Below are 19776 nucleotides of genomic sequence, written 5' to 3' on the forward strand. Positions count from 1 at the left end.
CCCAAAACATTTACACAATGAGAAATCCTAATCCCTGACGGTTATATTGTTGATATTCCCAAATGAATCAATCTAAAGCTTCATCTTGACCTGGAGTGTGTGCAAAACACATCATCCCTAATATATATATACATTTAAAAATGTAAAAAAGAGATGAGAAACACCGGCAGAAGATTCCATTGTGTTTACGTCTCCTTGTAAAAATGAAAGAAAACCATTAAAAAGGAGTCAGCTGTTCTCAGGCCATGAATGTGAGCTGTTGGTTAAACTAAATCCAGCTGTTTGTGAGGCTGACGCTGTGATCTCAGGCAGTACTGAGAGGAAACACTGAGTCACATTGAACATTAAGACACTGAGGGGCACGTAATGCATGACAAAGACATTTGTTTCATTTTAAGAAAGTAAACACAACACCGTTTTGAAAATGTCCTCAGTGGAGTCGTCACATTTCTGCTGCATTCGCTCCTCCATGAAGTAGATGCGCAGCTTCAGGTTGAAGTTCTCCTTCTTCAGAGCTGTGATTTGCTGCAGATAGAAAATATAAATAAAAACAATTAAAATAAATGAATGAACAGGAAAATAACTGAACAAATAACATTGTCAATAAAAAGTGTTATCTAAATATATTCTCAATCCTCACTAAATTGAACTAATGCATTTACTTTATTTGAATTTTAAAAAGGTTCATAAAAACAGCAGCAAAGCACTTTATCTGTGGAGAAAAGCAGTAAAACATGTTTATGTAACGGAAAGGCATCAAGTGTAGTTATTGTTGAAAGGAAGGGAGGCCTTAATGTGTGTGTGTGTGTGTGCGTGCTTGAGTATGACTGTGTGTGAGGTTGACTGTGCATCATTGTGCTGCAGGCTCAGAACAGCACACATCTGGTAATGGGGGTTGTGTAGACGGTCAAAGGGAGAAGGAGGAAGTCAGAACTGCTCTGAAAAACTTTATTCATGACGCGAGCCAAGCGGCACGAGCCAAAGAAATGTGAACTTGCGTTCCACTCAAATGCTGAAATATAGGCTTCACCACAATCACTCTCACACACACACACACACACACACACCACTAAATTTCCCTAAATGGTCAGTGGGGCTTAGTTTTTGTCAGACTGAGGAGCAGTTTTAGAATTCACAAAACCTTAAACTGACATGCTTTGTTTGAATTTAAATCAAATGAATAGCATTAATAAACCAATTAAAATCATAAAATGTTATATAAAATTGGATTTGAGCATGACACAAAAACATTGAATCACTACATAGCCACTTGAAAGGAATAACTCACATTCTCATAGTCCTTCATGGTGAGAGCTTTGATTGGAGACATCTTGTCAGGGAAGGATGGAGCTGTAGAACAACACAGTGATACACGTTTACTCATTCACCAACACACACACACATACACACATACAGCGTTCTCCATAGCGCAGAGATTCTTTTCTGCTTACAATAATAACTCACTCTCCCTGTTTGCAGGAATGTGTTTATTTTAGAGAGTTGAAGAGAAAGCAGAAGGTATCAGAGGTGAGACGGTGGTGAGCCGCCATGTTTAAACCAGCTGACAGCTCACGTAACACTAGTCAACACATTTCACAACACTAACTCAAGATTCACAGCTTGAAGGCCCGACAGGCAGAGCTACTTTCACTTTATATATTACTATCAAGCTTGGCATTGTCGAAATTGGTACGAGTGTACAATATCTGAGTTATATTGAAATTATACTAATTTCAATATCTGTAGAACATAAACATGTTTTTTGACAAAACCCATAACTCATACACTTCAGAGAGATGAAACAAGTATTCAACTAATCAATTGAATTGCCAACTATTTGGACAATCGATCAGTCATTTTTCAATCAAATACATTGCTTGGCTCCAGTTTCTCCGAATTGAGGATTTTCTGCTTTTATCTTTTTCAAACAATTGTAAACCTGGTATCTTTTTGGACTTTTAGTTTGGCAGATGAATCTGTATGCAAACCATGCCGCCCTAGTTTACGCACGTGCGCACGCTTGAACGTATTTGTCCACACGACCAATTTGACAGAAAGTCACAGATGCTGACCTATATCCAGAAACAATTTGTTTACTGTATTGTTCTAGCCCTGAGTGTATTGTTGGCACACAACAAGAGCATGACAAATAATTAGAAACAGGATTAGCTAATTAACAACATCCAGCTAATCCCTCATCACCGCTTTGAGAACACAACTGTGGGTGGTCACAGCAACGACTCAACAACGGCATTAATTAACACACAAGGGAGACACAACTTGAGCAATGAAAGAAAAAGAAGAAAGAATAAAAGAAAGTCTCACTGTACCTGTCATGCTGTCTAAGGAATATTCTCCAGCATCGATGGAGTCTGGCAGTCTGCAGCTGTGGACAAAATCATTTCTGTTAGCGATGCAACAGAGTCACCACAAGTATTTGGGAAAAGGGATCACAGTTACGCTTTTGGCACATTCATCGAAGACAACTTGCATTTTCTAAAAATCGCAGTAACAGCTCTATCTCTATCTAGCTATCATTGCACAGTGCAAACGCATACTCTGATTATGATGGTTTTCAAACATAAATGCGCCATGTTTATGTATTACTCACGCTGGCCAGTTCAACTGAGCCCCAAGAACAATCCAGAAATAGCTCAAGAATGACTCTCTGCCTCATCTACATGCACTCTGGCAGAGCGTCCTCTCAGTGTGTGTGTGTGTGTGTGTGTGTGTGTGTGTGTGTGTGTGTGTGTGTGTGTGTGTGTGTGTGTGTGTATGTGTGTGTGTGCGTCTAAGACCATGTGCCAGTGGCAGTCTAGCTCTCATGTTCAGACAGGACGAGAGAAAAACACAGAACCCAGCGGACCAAGAAGGCTTTCTTTGGTAGACAAGTAGACTACTGTGGTTCTGGTCAGCTAAGCATCACAGAGTGATGGGACAGTGGCGTCACTCAAACCGTACAATGCACCAAACATCAGCAACACACATCTGGATCACAATGACACAAAGGGACCAAAACACAAATCCATCTATTGCGCAGTTTATTAAGCTTTAGTACAGTTTTCTCCCAACAATTCTGGTTTTAGAGATCAATTACAAAAACATTAACTATTTGGGTCCGAGCTCATGTCAGTCAACCTTGAACCTTGTTTCTAATAATATATAATTCTAGCATTACATAACTAAGCTACTTCCCATACCTCCCCTGGCAGTGGAAGCACAGCCGCTCTGCTGCTTCCATGGTTAGATCTTTTTCCTCAGCAAAGATAAACGGTTTCTTTCCAGCATGAATTGTATATATTTCATCTCTACACATAGATATGTTTTATGTTCTTTGTATGTAGAATTTAGCAGTGTGATTTAACTAAGCATCATCTAAATAATAAAAGACTATGAATGTTTTTTTAAAATAATAACATTGTATGATGTATGTACAAATGACAGTTTTGTACTTTAGACCCAGTGTATTGCTATTGTTTGCTGTAATCATCACTTGAGGCTCATCTTTGTTTTGCTTTGACACCAAATAAACACGACAAAGATAACTAACATAAAGCACCATAATTCAGCACATTACAGTGGAGACAAGAAGACAGTGCCAATTGAAATTACATAGCCTCTTTGGATTTTACAACAGTAATTTATGTCAAAGTGGTCAGGCATTCCCTGTGATACAATAAACCATAAAATGTGGGAAATGTGCACAGCCGGAGCACAATAATCCTCCATAACACACTGAAGATCTGTAATAATGTGTTGACAAAGTGTTGCGTCACTGAGGTTTCACATGCTAAGCAACCCTTTCCTGTCTTAATGGAGAGGAAGCGCTCTACAACAAGAGCCCTGATACGAGTAAAGCATCAGGCATGAACATGTGAAACAACTTCAATAGTGACGGTCACAAATGAAACTCACTTGTACAAAATAGATGACATAAAACCATGTTTGTCAGTATAATAACACTGCATTTGCAGAAACCCTTTTAGTGCACAGTGGAAATAATATAAAGAAGCTGTAAACACTGACTTCCTCTTTCTTCTCATTTTGTTCAATTGCTTATGACAAACATGGAAGCATCAATATTACAGTTAATACAATAACAGCAATACATTAAGCAACCAACAGCACAAAGACATGTTTTGCTATACTTCCCAGGGTAAAATGAATCAGGTTTCAGAATTACCGAATAAGTAATTCACACCACACATATCAGCTAACATCTTGGATTACTGAGGCACGCTTACCATCTGGATGACCGCGTTCACACAAGACACAACCGGGCTAGGTCATTTCAAAAAGAGACGAACCAAGGGCACCACAACGTGCACACATAGACGCTATAACGAGCTTTTCAATGGAGCAGAAAGAGCTATAAACCAACGTTAGCTACATTCAGCAAACCCTATTAAAAAAGCACCTAAGAGCACAGCTAATAATGCACAGTTCACCTACCACAATCACACTCTTCTCCCATGTCACGTATAGCACGCGGGAAAAAAGCAAAACAAGTATGACATGTTACTCCACATTGTGTACAGAGTGCATGGAGACGTCGCTGCTTCGGTCTGCTCCCCGCTGACAAACTGATTCGGATAATTTCCGCTTTCTTGCACTTTGTAAATGACAGGTCAACATGCCGGCCTACCCATCGCAGCAACATGCAACGGGCTGAATATGAATCTTAACGGAGAGAAGTACCGGTAGTCTGCACAGTGATTCTACTTTTCTAGATTTGCTCTCTACTTCTTGGTTGACAAGAAAACTGTGATCTGTTTTAGGTTCGCTATTATATACATGTTTTGTAAATCCTTGAGCTACTTCAGCTAACAGTAAAAGACAAATTATTCGCATTAGTGATTACACTGTTCCCCATAATTCAGCGTTAATTTAAATTGTGTCAGATTGATTGATTGATACAATCAGCTTAAACTAGAAGAGCAGTCTATTTAACTAACCGCTTGCTAGCTAAAGTAATGTACCACTATCTGCCGACTGTAACTTAAATGCACATTAATTTAGATGTTTTCTCCAGATGACAGATTAACTCGTTTAACGTTAACGGTACCACCAAACAATAAACAAAAGCAATTTATTGTGAAACCTAACGAGAACGTAAAACACTATACACACAAAACGTTATAACGTTGTATATCCAATGTTAATTATGGTTAACTTTAGTACACCTAACGTAATTCACAATAGGCTTAGCGTTATCTCAAATGCGTGATAACTTGTGTGTTTCTGTGTTGTTCCAGTTAATAGTCGGTGCCCGTGTAGCGGTAACTAACCCGGACACCGTCTATTTACTGTCGTTCGGATTAACGGGCTAGCTATAACGTACTCTTACACGCTAGCGTTAGCTCGCGAGCTATTGTAAGTAGCTGGGGTTTACCTTCCGTTGATGTCAACGGGGAGCGTCAAATCGGCTCCCACGACGGAGTCCATGACAGAGGCACACTTATCTCGGGTTCTCACCAGAATAATAACACATTTTACAGACTAGACTAAATGTAAACTTCGAAAAGCGGTACGGTATTCAAAATAGTCCAGGCTACCGCCATTACGATAAGGTAAACGTCACCATTGTGGACGTTAGAAACTGGCGATGCCTTCAGGCTGTGTCGGTAATATTTGAAATCCCAACCGAAACCCCACAGAACATGCCTTACAGATATAAATATGACGATAGTAAGGTTACAAATACAGATTATATGACAAACATATCCAATGAACATTCCAGAAATTGTTTTTAAACGTTGTTTGAATGCAAGTTTATTGTTTATTATATACAAATAAAGAATTTACGAGCAGCAGAAAGGCAGCAAATAGAGGGTGGATACTGGGGCAAAGCGATTGGCCAAGACAAACACTTTAGGGCGGGACTTAGAGGCTCAAAAATACTGAACTTGCTCCATCGGCATCAAGTCACGTCGTCATGTTACCGCCACTGACAACAAACACACTTAAGAAATAGCTGATGTGGTTTTTATTTAGTCAGAACAATACTCCATTCATTATTGACATATAAGCATCATCATCATATTACACATAATAATACCAAAACAGGTATAGAGCATAGATAGACTGTATAGAGTAGTTGGCTGTCTTGTTGCTTAATTGTTGCTAAAGTGCGACAGGAGCAATACAAATACGCAGCATACAGGTAATAACATTGGTTACTAGATTGTTGTGTGCGTCATGCATCTTTAACATAAGTACACAAGTACACTTTTAGCACAGCCTTGGATTATTTTGTGACAGAAGCAATACAAGCTAACTATTTGAGAGTCCTTTTGATGTGTGTGTCAAATTCTTCAAAGAGTATGATTGAACATAATTTGTATGTGTGGCAAGTGTAATAGTGGGTGTTTTGGATGGTGGCGTGGAATAATTAACACTTGCTGCAGTGTGATTATAACATTTAATAGGACAAAAAGTCCACAGTAATGACTACATCTCAGTATTCCATCCATTCAGCTGAGTTTATGAAAGGGCTTAGAGATCTATAACTTCTTTGGCGTAAACTTGTCTAAACAGCTGGTTCAGCTCCAAATTGAATCTATCCAGACGACAATAGCGCCATCGTGTGGTTTAACTCTACATTTCAACCGGCGTTATGGTCATTCTTCTATTGTCAGACATAAAACTGAAGTGTGACGCCAGTGATTTTATTTTGCTGACAATCATGGTGTATTTGCTCTTTTTCATCTACTAAAGGGATGTACCTCAAAGCAGCTTTTGCACTAAATGTATACAAGTTTCAGTCCTTTGTGTAGTACTTTGTTTCCACACAACACTCATCTTGACACAAACACCCTTTTACCCCATAACTGACTCAACCAAAGTATTACCAATTTAGTAATGGCAAAATCGTTACTATGTAGGATTTTGCATTATTTGTGAATTTAAGGCTCTTTCGCAATGAGCTGTGTGTCAATATCTAGTTGAAAATGACTGTTTGTACCTTTTTAAATATTGTCTCCCATATATTCTTCATGAAAATATATGGTACGTATTCTTCATGAAGTGTTAGTTCATTATAGGAGTGTACTGGACTTAAATACGAGTTGGAGTCAGCAGCGTTTACATGCACACTGCAGACGGGGTCACTTGGGGCCAGACAGCCCATTTCCCCCCGGGGCCTTAATAGATTATTCTGGGTCAACACATCCTCAACCCCCAACAACACCACCCTGGTGGTTTTCCCTCAGTGTGTTTGGACGTGAGCTTTCTGTTGTGACTGTTTGTCTCTCAAATTAAAGTTGTGCCGTGTATGCAGTCAGACAATTAAATGATGTTATAATAATTAATACCTCTTAATGAAAGTGCTCGTATCAGAGGTGTGTTTCAAAGCCATCATCACAGCCCTTTGCATTCAGTACACTCTATAAAGGATTGTCTGTAACACACTTTTCAGACACATAACCACAAGTGCGTAATCCTGTCAAATGATGTTAAACATATACAATTGTTAACTGTACTTTTATTTTATTAGAGTCGTAAATATCAAGCTTGAGATTTTTGCATTTCTTTTAATCTGTCTTCAAATATTTGTGTAAATGAAATACAATAATGTGGATGTTCCAGCCATTCAGCCACAGTTGAAAATTAATAATCCACACACAAATTAAAAGTATTTATTGAACAAGTAGACAAGTAAAGGATGCTGGCACCAGAAAGGTCTTCTTTGATGGCTGAATGTATTTGGCTGATATTTCCAGACCGGCTGCAACAGAAAATCTTTGCTCCATGTCACGTGTAAAAATGTGAGGTATTCTTAGCTCGTTTTAATGTCTACAACCGATTTACAAAAAGAAGAAAACATTTTTCACAAAATTTGCATAATTATTTAAAACACAAGTTATAGTCCTGGTACAGTACATGGTTGATTATCATAGAGGAAAAACAACATGAAGCAAATAAACAAAAATTAAAAAAATAAAAGATAATTAACATTGCAATAAATTTGTTCTCTGGAGCCCCAAATTTATACATAAAAAAAATCTATAAACTCCAAGACCAGTTGGGCAAACTGATATATAAAGTTGTCAGAAAGAGTTTTGCTTCAACCAACAGAACAAGCAACCACGTTAACAACATTAAATAACATTAAATTAGCAAGAGGGGATCCACTGTTTACAGCAAGGTTTGCACAATTATACACACTTGTGTACAGCTACAACAAAGAAACTTGTATTTAATTAAAATTATTAAAACTATCTCCACTAGTTGTGTTTCTAAAAAATATAAGATACAGCTGTGGGGGGCTTTGTACAGAGTATAAGATCATTTTATTCTTAAAAAACACTTCCAACCCTGTGATTTATACGGGATACAACAGGAGTCATTTTAGTTTTATAGTTATCTTTCAATCAGAATAAGCATATTGTAAATTGCAGCATTGAACAAAAACAGACTATTAGGGAAACTATGTGATGGGATATTATCATTATAGTGCATTATGGAAGCTATGGCAATATATTATACTGACTTTTTGTTTTAATCTAAGCAAGCATGCACTATGCACATGAGAATATGTCAGCAAAGTGGTGTAATTACAGCACTACGGGGAGCACCTTGGACCATGTCCTCAGCACCATGTGTGAGAGAGACGATGGGATGAAGGTGAGGGTCTCGCCTCTCTCCTGCGGCTCAGTTCTGCCCTGAGGAACGCCTCCACCTGCCGCCTGTCTGATGCGGGGCAGAAGAAGAGACTCAAAATAATAATTATGTCAATCCGGTTGTACTTAAGGAAGCGTGGAACTGATCCTCCAGAGCTGGAGAGAAGTGACTAAAACACTGAACTAGAGCTCAATGCTCCTTTTTTTTACTTTATAACCGCGGATATTCTCTCTAATCATCAGTGGCATCTGGTTCAATAATGTAAGAATAATAATAAGTATTCATGTGGACGGCTTGTGTGTGTGGCTGAGAGTTTAAACTGGTTCCCACATTGGGGATGAGACACGATCTCGTAGATACAGATGTGATGAACCTGCCTCTGGATTTATTCACACGTCTGCAGGAAAGAAATGGAGATTAGCACCAAAGGAAAATGAAATGGCACCCCTGAAAAATCCTTCCTTATGAGTTTAAAATATCAAATTATCTTCTCATTCTCTATTGCACTTGAAGATTATTTCTTTACATAAGATATACATATATAAAAGTTAATAATAAGCATACATATATATTATGTACATTTAACTGATCCCAATAACTTTAATTCTTCTCTCCTAACAGAAATGAATTCCTGGTATTTAAAAAAAAAAAAAAAGTACAGTTAAAAAAATAAGTTACTATAATGTCCGCTGATGAACTTGGCCTTGGTCTCCCTTCACTTAGCAATGTTCTCGAGAGATTGTGTGGCGTGAAGCCGATTTCTCTCCGAGCGGCGAACACCTGGAGATCCTTCCTGAAGAGCTTGAAGCAGCTTCTGCCGCGTGGAGAAGCTTTTAGTGCAAGAACTCCTCTGCTCCTCCTCAGCTCCTCTCCGGCCCTCCAGCTCCCCGTGCTCCCCCCCCCCCCCCTGTGTCTGCAGTCCAATGGGAGTTTGGGAGTGAAGCAGGATCTGGTTGGAGGGAGGCTTGTACTCGCTTGGATTGGAGGAGGTTGCTCCGATCTCCACGCCCGCATGAAGGTGTCCCCGAGGGGCGACGCTCCATCCCTCCACGCGCAGAAGACTCGCACGTCGGCCCTCACAGGAAGCAAACAGGACCTACTTCGAGGTGGTAATGTGAGCCGGGCGTAGTCTTGGGGAGGTTGTAGACGTCAACCACGGGGAGGAGAGAGGGGTCCAGGAAGTGGAACACAAAATGGGTTTGGTGCCAGCGGCCATCTTTCACCTGAAACCGAGATACACAAGAAAAGTTATAGTCCAAAGCCTGAACGTTTCAACACGTTTGACAAGACTGAATGCCAAGAAGGATGTCAACTCAAGGTGAGTAAGCCAGATGACATCCGGTCGGTCCTACCCAGCAGGAATCCTCTATGACGTCTGGCTCGAGGTCTCCTCCCGCCTCCAACACCTCCCCGCTCCAGGCTTTGAATCTCACGGAGCTGTGAGCGGCCTGCTGACCCTCCGCTGACCTCCAGACCGAGAAGTTCAGGCAGTGGATGATGATGTGCTGCTCCGCCTCTGAGCTCAGCAGGTGCAAGAAGTTCATCTGGACACGACCGACGCTGAGAGTCGGCTGCTCAAACGGGCAGAAAGCGACGCTGATTGAAAAGCTCTGTACTCACGCGTGTATTAGTTCTTCAAATGGTTTAATATCCTGGTGCTATTGGGGCTGTTATTGTGTTTTAAATACCTTGGAGACAGTTATTGGTTTCAGGCAAGTCTGGCCACCTCCAGTAAAGTTGCAGGAGACTTCGATGGTATCTGAGGAGCAGCCCAGGTTGGGGTCCATCCAATAAGTGCCTGTAAATGCAAACACATACCAGAGTAATAAGTCTATCTTCACATAACATCTCTATCTGTGTCAGCCTCCGACAACAATCCAACACCCTCACCATCGTTTAACTTCTGTTCACAGCTGTGCAGGTCCCTGCAGATGCGGGCGGGGTTGTCCCGGTTGCCCAGCGGGTTCTTCAGGCTCTGGATCAGGTTGCTGAGGTAGTGGAGGGTCTTAAAGATCTCTGTGCCCTGGTCCAGCATCGGCAGGTCCATCACTAGCTTATTCTGGAGGACGGACGGAGAGATGCAGGGAGTCTGTGCAGTTTATAAAACCTTAAAGGATAACGAGCAACAACAGAGGAATGCAGGCGTCACCGTCCACTGACCTCAGCCCTGAGGGGGGGGTGTGAATCCATGAACAAAACACCATCTTCCATCTGCAGAAGATAACAGAATATTACAATAGCTCAGTGTGTAATCGTAGCTCTCTCTCACATGTCAGTAAATATTGGATTGAGTTAAGTCAGCAAACAAAACATGACTTACAAACGACAGCGGGATACCCGGGCGACCCTGAAGGGAAAGAAGGTGAAGTTATTTCATGCAACTTGAACATGACGTTACGCTTGTTTGACCGATGTTCAAACTGCTGCTTGAAGATGGAAAACTTACTGGAGGTCCAGGAAGTCCACGAGGTCCAGGAGAGCCCTGATGAAGGAGAAGAACACGGTGCAGGACGAGGGTTTAAGAGCCGAAGAAAACACAAATGATATGCAGACACACACACTGACACACTATGCAAACATACCCTCGGGCCTTGAAATCCCTGCAGGGAGAGAAAAGACACATTTTAGCCTGAATATTGTCATCACACACTTTAAACAAAGTGTAAACAGCGTAAACGAGTCGACCAGGTTAGAAAAGGAGACTCACGGTCTCTCCGTGGTTTCCCTTCTCTCCTCTCGGACCCTGTGAAGAGACGACAGTCAGAACGACAGCAGAGAGACGTTGAAGCTGATCTCAATCTGAATAATACGCACCACGCTGCCATGGGGGCCGATGATCCCCGCGGGGCCGACCCCTCCTCCTCGGCCCTGGTGGAGAGGAGGAAAACATGAACCATCGGCTCGCTGGAGCTGGTCAGCGTGAGCTGAGTCTACTCACCATGGCGCCCTGCGGCCCCTTCGGCCCCCGAACGCCCTTCGGCCCGAAGTCTCCTGGAGGCCCCTGAAAGCAGCAGCATGTGTGTTAAACACTCGCTTCACTTGTAGAAGTAAAGGACTTAGAGGGTAAACCTGTTCCTGGACAGACTGTTTAAGAAGGAAGTGAGGAGTTTATAAAACCTTAAAGGAGAGAGATTTTCTGTCTGAGAGAAGTCTGAAGGTACACAAGCAGAATTCAGTGTCTCATTTAACGATGTAATGATGTAACGATCTAACGATGTATGATGTAATGATGTCATGATCTAACGATGTATGATGTCATGATGTAACGATGTATGATGTCATGATCTAACGATGTTTTATGTAATGATGTAATGATCTAACAATGTAATGATTTTTAATGATGTAACAATGTCATGATATAATGATTTAACGATGTAATGATCTAACGATTTAATGATGTAATGATCTAACGGTGTATGATTTAACGATGTAATGATGTAACGATTTAATGATGTAACGATGTAATAATGTAATGATGTAACGATGTAATGATGTAACAATGTAATGATCTAACGATGTAACGATGTAATGATCTAACGATGTCATGATGTAATGATGTAATGATGTAATGACGTTTGCAGCTGAACATACCCGCGGTCCGAAAACTCCCAAAATCCCAGGGAAACCTGGCAGCCCTGTATCCCCCTGAACAGCAAGGAAACACACAATGAGAAACACAGAATGTCCAGAAGGTCGTCAGATCTAATGATGGAGGTGCTGTCAGAGCCTCGTCTGCTTCTCAGCTGGTCCTCACAGGTTGTCCTTTGGGGCCTTGCTCTCCCTGCGTCCCCGGCAGCCCCATTCCACCTCTGAAGCCTCGTTTCCCCGAAGGTCCGCTCTGACCTCGAAGACCCCGCTCGCCCTGGAGGCGTGAACACAAGATGAAATGAGTTCATGTGGATCCCTGGACTCTGTCGGTTAAAGTCTTTAATGAGATGGTTTCATATCATCAGTACTCAGCATGTTGCTCATCCCTCTCACCTTTGGTCCAAAGGTCCCCTGATCTCCAGGGAGTCCTGGACCGCCAGTTTTACCACGTGAGCCCACTTTGCCAGGAAGACCAGGCTCTCCATCCTCGCCATGCTCTCCCTGAAGACACATCACGAGGCCGATCCATGAGATTCATCACAAAGATTAACAATCTGTTCACTTTATTACGGCCGGACCCGAAGATGCAGACGTGACCTGCTCGCTGCCTCAGAGGGCGACAGAGGACGAGATGTCTTCATGTAGGAGACTCATGAAGCTGAGTCGTGGTTCTCAGAGGATAATAACTCTTCATTTAACAGACTCGTGAAGCTGAGTCGTGGTTCTCAGAGGATAATAACTCTTCATTTAACAGACTCGTGAAGCTGAGTCGTGGTTCTCAGAGGATGAGATCTCTTACAGTTTAATCTTCTGCCCAACTTTCAGCCCAATGACAGGTACGACAGTAAAGTCATCACGTTGTTGTTCTTCCTGTTCATACATCTCATTGTGCAACGTAATATTTCATCATATTGAGCATGTGATCAAAACGTGTGGACTAAATGAGACGAATGAACAAGAGATGTGGTGGTTCTGTCTCACCTGCCGGCCTCCTCGGCCGTCCTTCCCTGGGACTCCGTCCGTCCCGGAGACGCCCTCCAGCCCCTCTCGCCCCACCACGCCTCTGGGCCCGGAGAGGCCGGCCCCGCCCTGAGGAAGAGAGGAGCTTCAGACACCTGGAGCAGGTGTGACATCACGCTTCACGGCTTCTTCTACATTCACACAATCTCGTTCAATCCATTCATGACTCCTTCACAAGTGTTCTGGTCAAACTTCTCAGAGTCCCTGAAGCCGGATGTTAACGTACCTCCAGTCCTTTGGTTCCTTTCTGTCCTGACTGACCCTTTTTGCCTTTTTGACCCTGAAGAGAGAGAGAGAGCATGTTTTAAAGGTATTGATTATGAATGTCTTCACTGTCAATGAGCTTCATGAACATGTGTACAGATGTTGGTGAACAGCAACACATCTCAAGCCAAAAGAACCAACATGATCTAACTGTTGCAGAACCTTCAGATCAATGTCGTCTTTACGTGACAAGTTCATCATCTAAAAGCTTACAGTATCTGAAGCTCTCATACATAAATAAATATCATTTTAACACAGCAAAAATGCACACGTAATGTTTTGTTTGGAGAGTCTTACTTGGTCTCCTTTGGCCCCTTTGGGTCCTTGTTGCCCGTGGGCTCCGGGCGTTCCCTGAAACGAGCCGCTGGGTTATTTAAGGCACATGAAGACAACGTGTGTGTGTGTGTGTGTGTGTGTGTGTGTGTGTGTGTGTGTGTGTGTGTGTGTGTGTGTGTGTGTGTGTACACTTACAGGTTGTCCGGGAGCTCCGGCCCGGCCTCGCTGTCCGTCTAGCCCCACCTGACCCTGAGAGAGAAACATGAATATATGAATATATATGAATATATATATATATATATATATATATATATATATATATATATATATATATATATATATATATATAACCACGTAAATGACATATAAACACGTAAAACCGTCATCGTACTCACTTTATACCCCGGATCTCCTGACTCTCCTCTCTCTCCTCTGTCGCCTGGAGAGCCCTGATGAAACAAGAAAGAGTTAACAGCAAATCTTTAGTTTTAATGAAACCTGACAGACGAGGACGGAGGAAGCACGTCAGGTGAGACTTACTGTGTCACCTGGAGGACCAGGAGGACCCTCCACCTTCCCATCCTCGCCGTGCTCGCCCTGCAGAGACAAGCAGAACGTTGAGACGCTTCAATGAACGTTTAGACGCTTCAATGAACGTTGAGACGCTTCAATAAACGTTTAGACGCTTCAATGAACGTTGAGACGCTTCAATGAACGTTTAGACGCTTCAATGAACGTTTAGACGCTTCAATGAACGTTTAGACGCTTCAATGAACGTTGAGACGCTTCAATGAACGTTGAGATGCTTCAATGAACTTTGAGACGCTTCAATAAACGTTTAGACGCTTCAATAAACGTTTAGACGCTTCAATGAACGTTGAGACGCTTCAATGAACGTTTAGACGCTTCAATAAACGTTTAGACGCTTCAATGAACGTTTAGACGCTTCAATGAACGTTGAGACGCTTCAATAAACGTTTAGACGCTTCAATGAACGTTTAGACGCTTCAATGAACGTTGAGACGCTTCAATAAACGTTGAGACGCTTCAATGAACGTTGAGACGCTTCATCAGCTGCTGAAACGTCTCCTGAAGGTTTCCTGAGGTCTTCTACATCTCATGAAGAGTTACAGCAACACACCAACGGCCTCAGAGGAAGACCTCCCTGTGAAAGCCTCTGTCATGTGAAGGCAGAGGCTTTCCCCTGAAAGCTAAGCTAAGATTCACTTGATAAAGCATCCAAACCGAGCTGAAGACTACGAGCTGCTTTACGGACAGAAGCAGCTTCAAGATGCTCAATAATAAAAAACACTTCTTCAGTCCTCGCTGCTAGTTTCATGGCTCTGAACTGCTGCTGGGACACACTGTGAGCAGGTGAGAAGGGAGAAGCGGAGGTCAGTGCTTCACACGAGGTGAACGAGGTGTACCTTTTCACCTTTTGGTCCTGGAGACCCCATGGGGCCCTGAGGTCCCTGATGGCCCTGAGGAGACAGAGCGACACAAGATGTGAGGAGATAAGACTCAGCGGAGGTGTTGGTGTCTCTTCCTGAAGGGATCTCACCTCATACCCGGCTATCCCCGGTTCCCCCTGCGGACCCATCCGACCCGGAGAACCCTGACGAGACAAACACTGAGTCTTCAGTCCACGACATTTAGACGGCGCTGATGAAAACAGTTCATGTGTGACATCGTTACCACGTGTCCGACGGTTCCTCTGGAGCCCTTCTGCCCCATGAACCCCGGCGGGCCGGTCTTCCCCACCGTGCCGGTCTCCCCGAGGTGACCTTGATGACCTTTGGCCCCCTGAACACACACAAAGGAAGAGTCAGTGACCAGCTGAACCCAAAGCATCTCTGGCGTTCTGCCTTCCAGAGGACCATACCTTTGACCCTTGTTTGCCTCTTTCCCCAAATTTGCCCGGTTTCCCTTCTGGGCCCTTTGGAGGAAAAACACAATGAGTAAATGTGTGTTTACAGCTCTAATAACAGCTCTAATAATGGCTCTAATAACTGCTCTATTAACTGCTCTAATAACAGCTCTAATAACAACTATAATAACATCTATAATGACACCAGGAAGACGGAGCACTTACTCTGACCCCGTTGAGTCCAGGATGTCCCGGCGGGCCTTCTTTTCCCTTCAGCCCGGTTTCACCTTTCTCCCCGTTGTCGCCCTCCTGACCCACGTCGCCTTTTTCCCCCTAAACACACACACACACACACACACACACACACACACGAAGACTCTAGTTAACTAGATAGCGCATGCAGCGCACGGCTACGTCTCATATCGGTGATGAAGACGAGAAGAAGAGAAGAAGAGAAGACGAGGAGAAGAAGAGGAGACGAGGAGAAGAAGAGGAGACGAGAAGAAGAAGAGGAGACGAGAAGAAGAAGAGGAGACGAGGCGAAGAAGAGAAGACGAGAAGAAGAGGAGACGAGGAGAAGACGAGAAGACGAGAAGAAGAGGAGACGAGGAGAAGACGAGAAGAAGAAGACGAGAAGAGGAGAAGAAGAGAGCCCACCTTGCTTCCATCGGGACCAGCTGGACCGGCTTCTCCTTCCAGGCCTGGCTCTCCCTGTTGCACACACACACACACACACACACACACACACACACACACACACACACACACACACACACACACACAGGGTTCATGACGTGAACAGCGCCACCGTGCTGCAGAGTGATGATGATGATGATGATGAACTGACCCGCGGGCCGGTGAGTCCCTGCTCTCCGGCGTTCCCGGCGGGTCCGGCGGCTCCCTGTCACATGACAGCAGACAGAAGATCAGTACGTCTCTGGAGGGTTTGATTTATGAGTTCAAGTGGTTTTAGACGTTATATCCACCTTCTCTCCTGGCTCTCCTGGCAGGCCCGGTTCCCCCACCTTACCCGGAGGACCCTTCATGGATTCGTGGAGGACGAAGAGAAGAACATTTATTTTACTTTATTCTGACAGAACTTAAAGGCTGACGAGTCTACGAGCATTCAATCTGTGAGACGCGTCATGATGTATTGTCAAGAGAGGAAGAGGAAGAGAGGAAGAGTAAGACGAAGAGAGGAAGAGGACAAGAGGATGAGGATGAGAGGAAGAAGAAGATGAAGAGGAGAAGAGGAAGAAGACAAGAGGAAGAGGACAAGAGGAAGAGGACGAGAGGGAGAAGAAGAGGAAGAGGAGAAGAGGAAGAAGACAAGAGGAAGAGGACGAGAGGAAGAAGAAGAGGAAGAAGAGAAGAGGAAGAAGACAAGAGGAAGAGGACAAGAGGAAGAGGACGAGAGGAAGAAGAAGAGGAAGAAGAGAAGAGGAAGAAGACAAGAGGAAGAGGACAAGAGGAAGAGGACGAGAGGAAGAAGAAGAGGAAGAGGAGAAGAGGAAGAAGACAAGAGGACACCTTCATAATGGGTTCATTAGATTAATTGGACAGATTACTTCAATCGGAGCATCATTGATTCACTGAACACATTTAGTCATTTAGTCTGTGTGTGTGTGTGTGTGTGTGTGTGTGTGTGTGTGTGTGTGTGTGTGTGTGTGTGTGTGTGTGTGTGTCTCACCTTTTGACCGACCTCTCCTAACAGTCCCACCGTCCCCGGCGGCCCAGAGGATCCCTGTGAGATGACAACACATCCTGAGATATTTTACTCTATTCATCATTTCACGAGTATGAAACATAAAAATAAAAAGACTCATGTTCATGGTGGAAGATTGAACAGCAGGTCCTTCAGTGAAGCGTCTGCTTACAGTTTGGCTCTAAACGTAAAGACTGTCAGCAGCGATGCTTCTTCAGCTGCCATGAAGGCGTTTCCTCTCAGCGTATGAAACACGGTGAACTGGATCCAAACAATAATCATGAAACAGCTGACGTCATCTGTGGGGTCTTTAATTCATATTTCAAAGGAAGCTCATCAGTGAAAACAGCTGTGAGAGAAGAGACGATGAAGAGCGACGAGGAGGGGAAAGGTTTCAACGTTGTCTGTGAGGATTCATATTTATAGGCGGCTGCTGGGGAACGTCACTTTGTCTCATAAAAGCTTTACTTCTCTTGTTGTGGATGAACAGATGACGTGAACGTGTGATCTAGCGGCTGCTCGCCTCTGACACTGAGCTGTTGGTGCAGTGACTCTTCTGCAGTTAACAGGGATCCATCCTGACAATAAGCTCATATATTTCCCCTGTAAGTTCTACTCATAAAGTCTATTAATAAAGTGTTTATTTCTCAACGGCGTCCTCTCTGCTGCCGGTGAGGCTGGAGAGCTGAAGGCTCCTCCTGCTCGTGAACGTCCTCCTGGCTGTGATCGTGAAGGATTGAGACTCAGAGACACCAGGAGGAGAGAGAGCGACAAGTGAGGAAGACAAGACGCAGAGAACGGGAGGAAACCAGAAAGATGGAGACGCATCGTACCGGTTCTCCTGCTATTCCCTTGTCCCCTGGAGGCCCGGAGGGCCCTTGGATGCCCTGCAGACAGAACACACACATCTCACTTTCATGACACACATGTAGAGCTTTGAGTTTGTTAACCCCATCACACAAAGACTCGTCACCGGCTGCTGGATGAGTCATATTTATAAATAACATGGACGAGCAAAGGGAACTCACAGGAAAACCTTTCGGCCCGGTTTCCCCGAACTCCCCGATCTTCCCCTGCAGGCACACAAGGGAGAGAAGGACTGAGGTCAGAGGTCAACACTGTGACTGACAGAGGAAATGCAGACAGTCCAGATTCACTGAGGCTTTGTGGATCCTTCCAGTCCTGAAGACTTTCTCTTTATGGAGTAATAATATGACATGAGAACATTATCTGACCGTTACACAACTCACACAAGGGGAAAGTTAAACTTCAACTTTACCTGATTTTCATTGAGCCAAACAAGTGAGTTTTATCTTTCCACGTCTTTCTCCATCTCTTGTTACTTTAGCCGTGAGTTAATGTATTGACCCCGACTACATTAGATTTACAGCTCTTTCTGTACATAAAGATCTTTAGTGTCTTCAGCTGCAAAAGCCCAAATAAGTTCCAGAAGTGGGTTTAATGTTGTGAAACCCAGCGATGAGCCCAGCGCTCAAGTGTCACGTATGTAAATCTGTCTCTCAGCGTGTAGAAACCTTCCAAAGACGGCTCTCTCCTCCAAGGTGATATATGGTATGAGCCTGTGGGCCTCCACACCGCCGGTGTCATGTTGGTCCTCTAAATCCATCGGCTCGCCTCTCCAGAGGAACATTACCACCGAGAAATATACGAGAGGAAGGAGAGGAGAAGTAGGAAAGTGCTTGACTTTACCTGAGGTCCAGGGAAACCGATCTTTCCTGGAGGACCATCGGCGCCCTGTGGAGAGAGAGAAGGATGAGCGACGCTGCTGAGCAGAATCTGTGATATACAGAATATGCCGGAGGATATAACTTTGACAGCAATGGATGCTTCTTTATTGTCATTAACGTTGTGTCTGCACAGCTGGACTCTGTGCAGGTCTGGTAGATAATCCAGTGAATGCACGCCATCATGTCCGGTTTCTTACCGTCTTGCCCTCTAACCCCGTCTCTCCGGTCGGACCGTCGGGCCCGATCGCTCCCTGAAACACAAGACAGCCGTCACTTCACCAACAGAGGTCACTGCAACACAGCCAGACGGCCACAACGCGCCGCAAATAAACACCTCCGCATGGCACGATGGTGCCAATGACCCCCCCCCCCACGTCAGAAGCATGCTGGAGGCCCCGAACGTGACTTTTAAGGAGGATGAAAGGAGCGCGTTACATATCATATGAAGCTAAAGCGAGCAGACGAGGACAGTAGAAGCAGCTGCAGGGTCTGCAGGGTGAAGTCTGTGACTTTATTCAACAAGCAGGGCTCGAGGTGGGCACACACACACACACCGCTCACACTAACACACACACCGCTCACACTAACACACACACCGCTCACACTAACACACACACCGCTCACACTAACACACACACCGCTCACACTAACACACACACCGCTCACACTAACACACACACCGCTCA

The 19776-nt window shown here is 43.9% G+C and overlaps 2 protein-coding genes across 10 annotated transcripts in view; both read right to left on the reverse strand.

Annotated features, from left to right (window-relative positions):
* The window catches only part of cdk5rap2 (CDK5 regulatory subunit associated protein 2), a 33793-nt gene extending 28216 nt beyond the window's left edge, over positions 1-5577 (reverse strand). For 7 of the 9 annotated variants that reach the window (XM_068573579.1, XM_068573585.1, XM_068573583.1 and 4 more), the window contains exons 1-4: positions 5393-5577; positions 2331-2386; positions 1289-1350; positions 415-525 (exon numbers count right to left, since the gene is read on the reverse strand). In XM_068573579.1, the coding sequence (XP_068429680.1) occupies positions 415-525; positions 1289-1350; positions 2331-2386; positions 5393-5445 (282 nt within the window). In that variant the 5' untranslated portion in view covers positions 5446-5577. Of the gene's footprint in view, positions 1-414; positions 526-1288; positions 1351-2330; positions 2387-3200; positions 3267-4452; positions 4511-5392 lie in introns of those variants that run through there. The other 2 variants (XM_068573586.1, XM_068573582.1) reach the window with 2 other exon arrangements.
* A 2080-nt stretch (positions 5578-7657) lies between these two features.
* Positions 7658-19776, reverse strand: part of col27a1a (collagen, type XXVII, alpha 1a) — a 66349-nt gene continuing 54230 nt past the window's right edge. Inside the window, exons 29-61 of the mRNA XM_068574519.1 lie at positions 19288-19341; positions 19053-19097; positions 18371-18415; positions 18176-18229; positions 17328-17381; positions 16624-16677; positions 16485-16538; positions 16295-16348; positions 15863-15970; positions 15653-15706; positions 15466-15573; positions 15332-15385; positions 15198-15251; positions 14311-14367; positions 14166-14219; positions 13966-14019; positions 13792-13845; positions 13457-13510; positions 13192-13299; positions 12604-12711; positions 12377-12484; positions 12214-12267; positions 11561-11623; positions 11437-11490; positions 11330-11365; positions 11205-11222; positions 11069-11104; positions 10943-10969; positions 10783-10833; positions 10513-10681; positions 10311-10420; positions 9975-10193; positions 7658-9845 (exon numbers count right to left, since the gene is read on the reverse strand). Coding sequence (XP_068430620.1) covers positions 9699-9845; positions 9975-10193; positions 10311-10420; positions 10513-10681; positions 10783-10833; positions 10943-10969; positions 11069-11104; positions 11205-11222; positions 11330-11365; positions 11437-11490; positions 11561-11623; positions 12214-12267; positions 12377-12484; positions 12604-12711; positions 13192-13299; positions 13457-13510; positions 13792-13845; positions 13966-14019; positions 14166-14219; positions 14311-14367; positions 15198-15251; positions 15332-15385; positions 15466-15573; positions 15653-15706; positions 15863-15970; positions 16295-16348; positions 16485-16538; positions 16624-16677; positions 17328-17381; positions 18176-18229; positions 18371-18415; positions 19053-19097; positions 19288-19341 — 2373 coding nt within the window. The 3' untranslated portion in view covers positions 7658-9698. The remainder of the gene's footprint in view (positions 9846-9974; positions 10194-10310; positions 10421-10512; positions 10682-10782; positions 10834-10942; positions 10970-11068; positions 11105-11204; positions 11223-11329; positions 11366-11436; positions 11491-11560; positions 11624-12213; positions 12268-12376; positions 12485-12603; positions 12712-13191; positions 13300-13456; positions 13511-13791; positions 13846-13965; positions 14020-14165; positions 14220-14310; positions 14368-15197; positions 15252-15331; positions 15386-15465; positions 15574-15652; positions 15707-15862; positions 15971-16294; positions 16349-16484; positions 16539-16623; positions 16678-17327; positions 17382-18175; positions 18230-18370; positions 18416-19052; positions 19098-19287; positions 19342-19776) is intronic.

This window comes from Clinocottus analis, unplaced genomic scaffold, assembly GCF_023055335.1.
Source record: "Clinocottus analis isolate CAN_PGR_092001 unplaced genomic scaffold, fCliAna1.0.p SCAF_13, whole genome shotgun sequence".
In the NCBI taxonomy this organism is placed as follows: Eukaryota; Metazoa; Chordata; class Actinopteri; order Perciformes; family Cottidae; genus Clinocottus; species Clinocottus analis.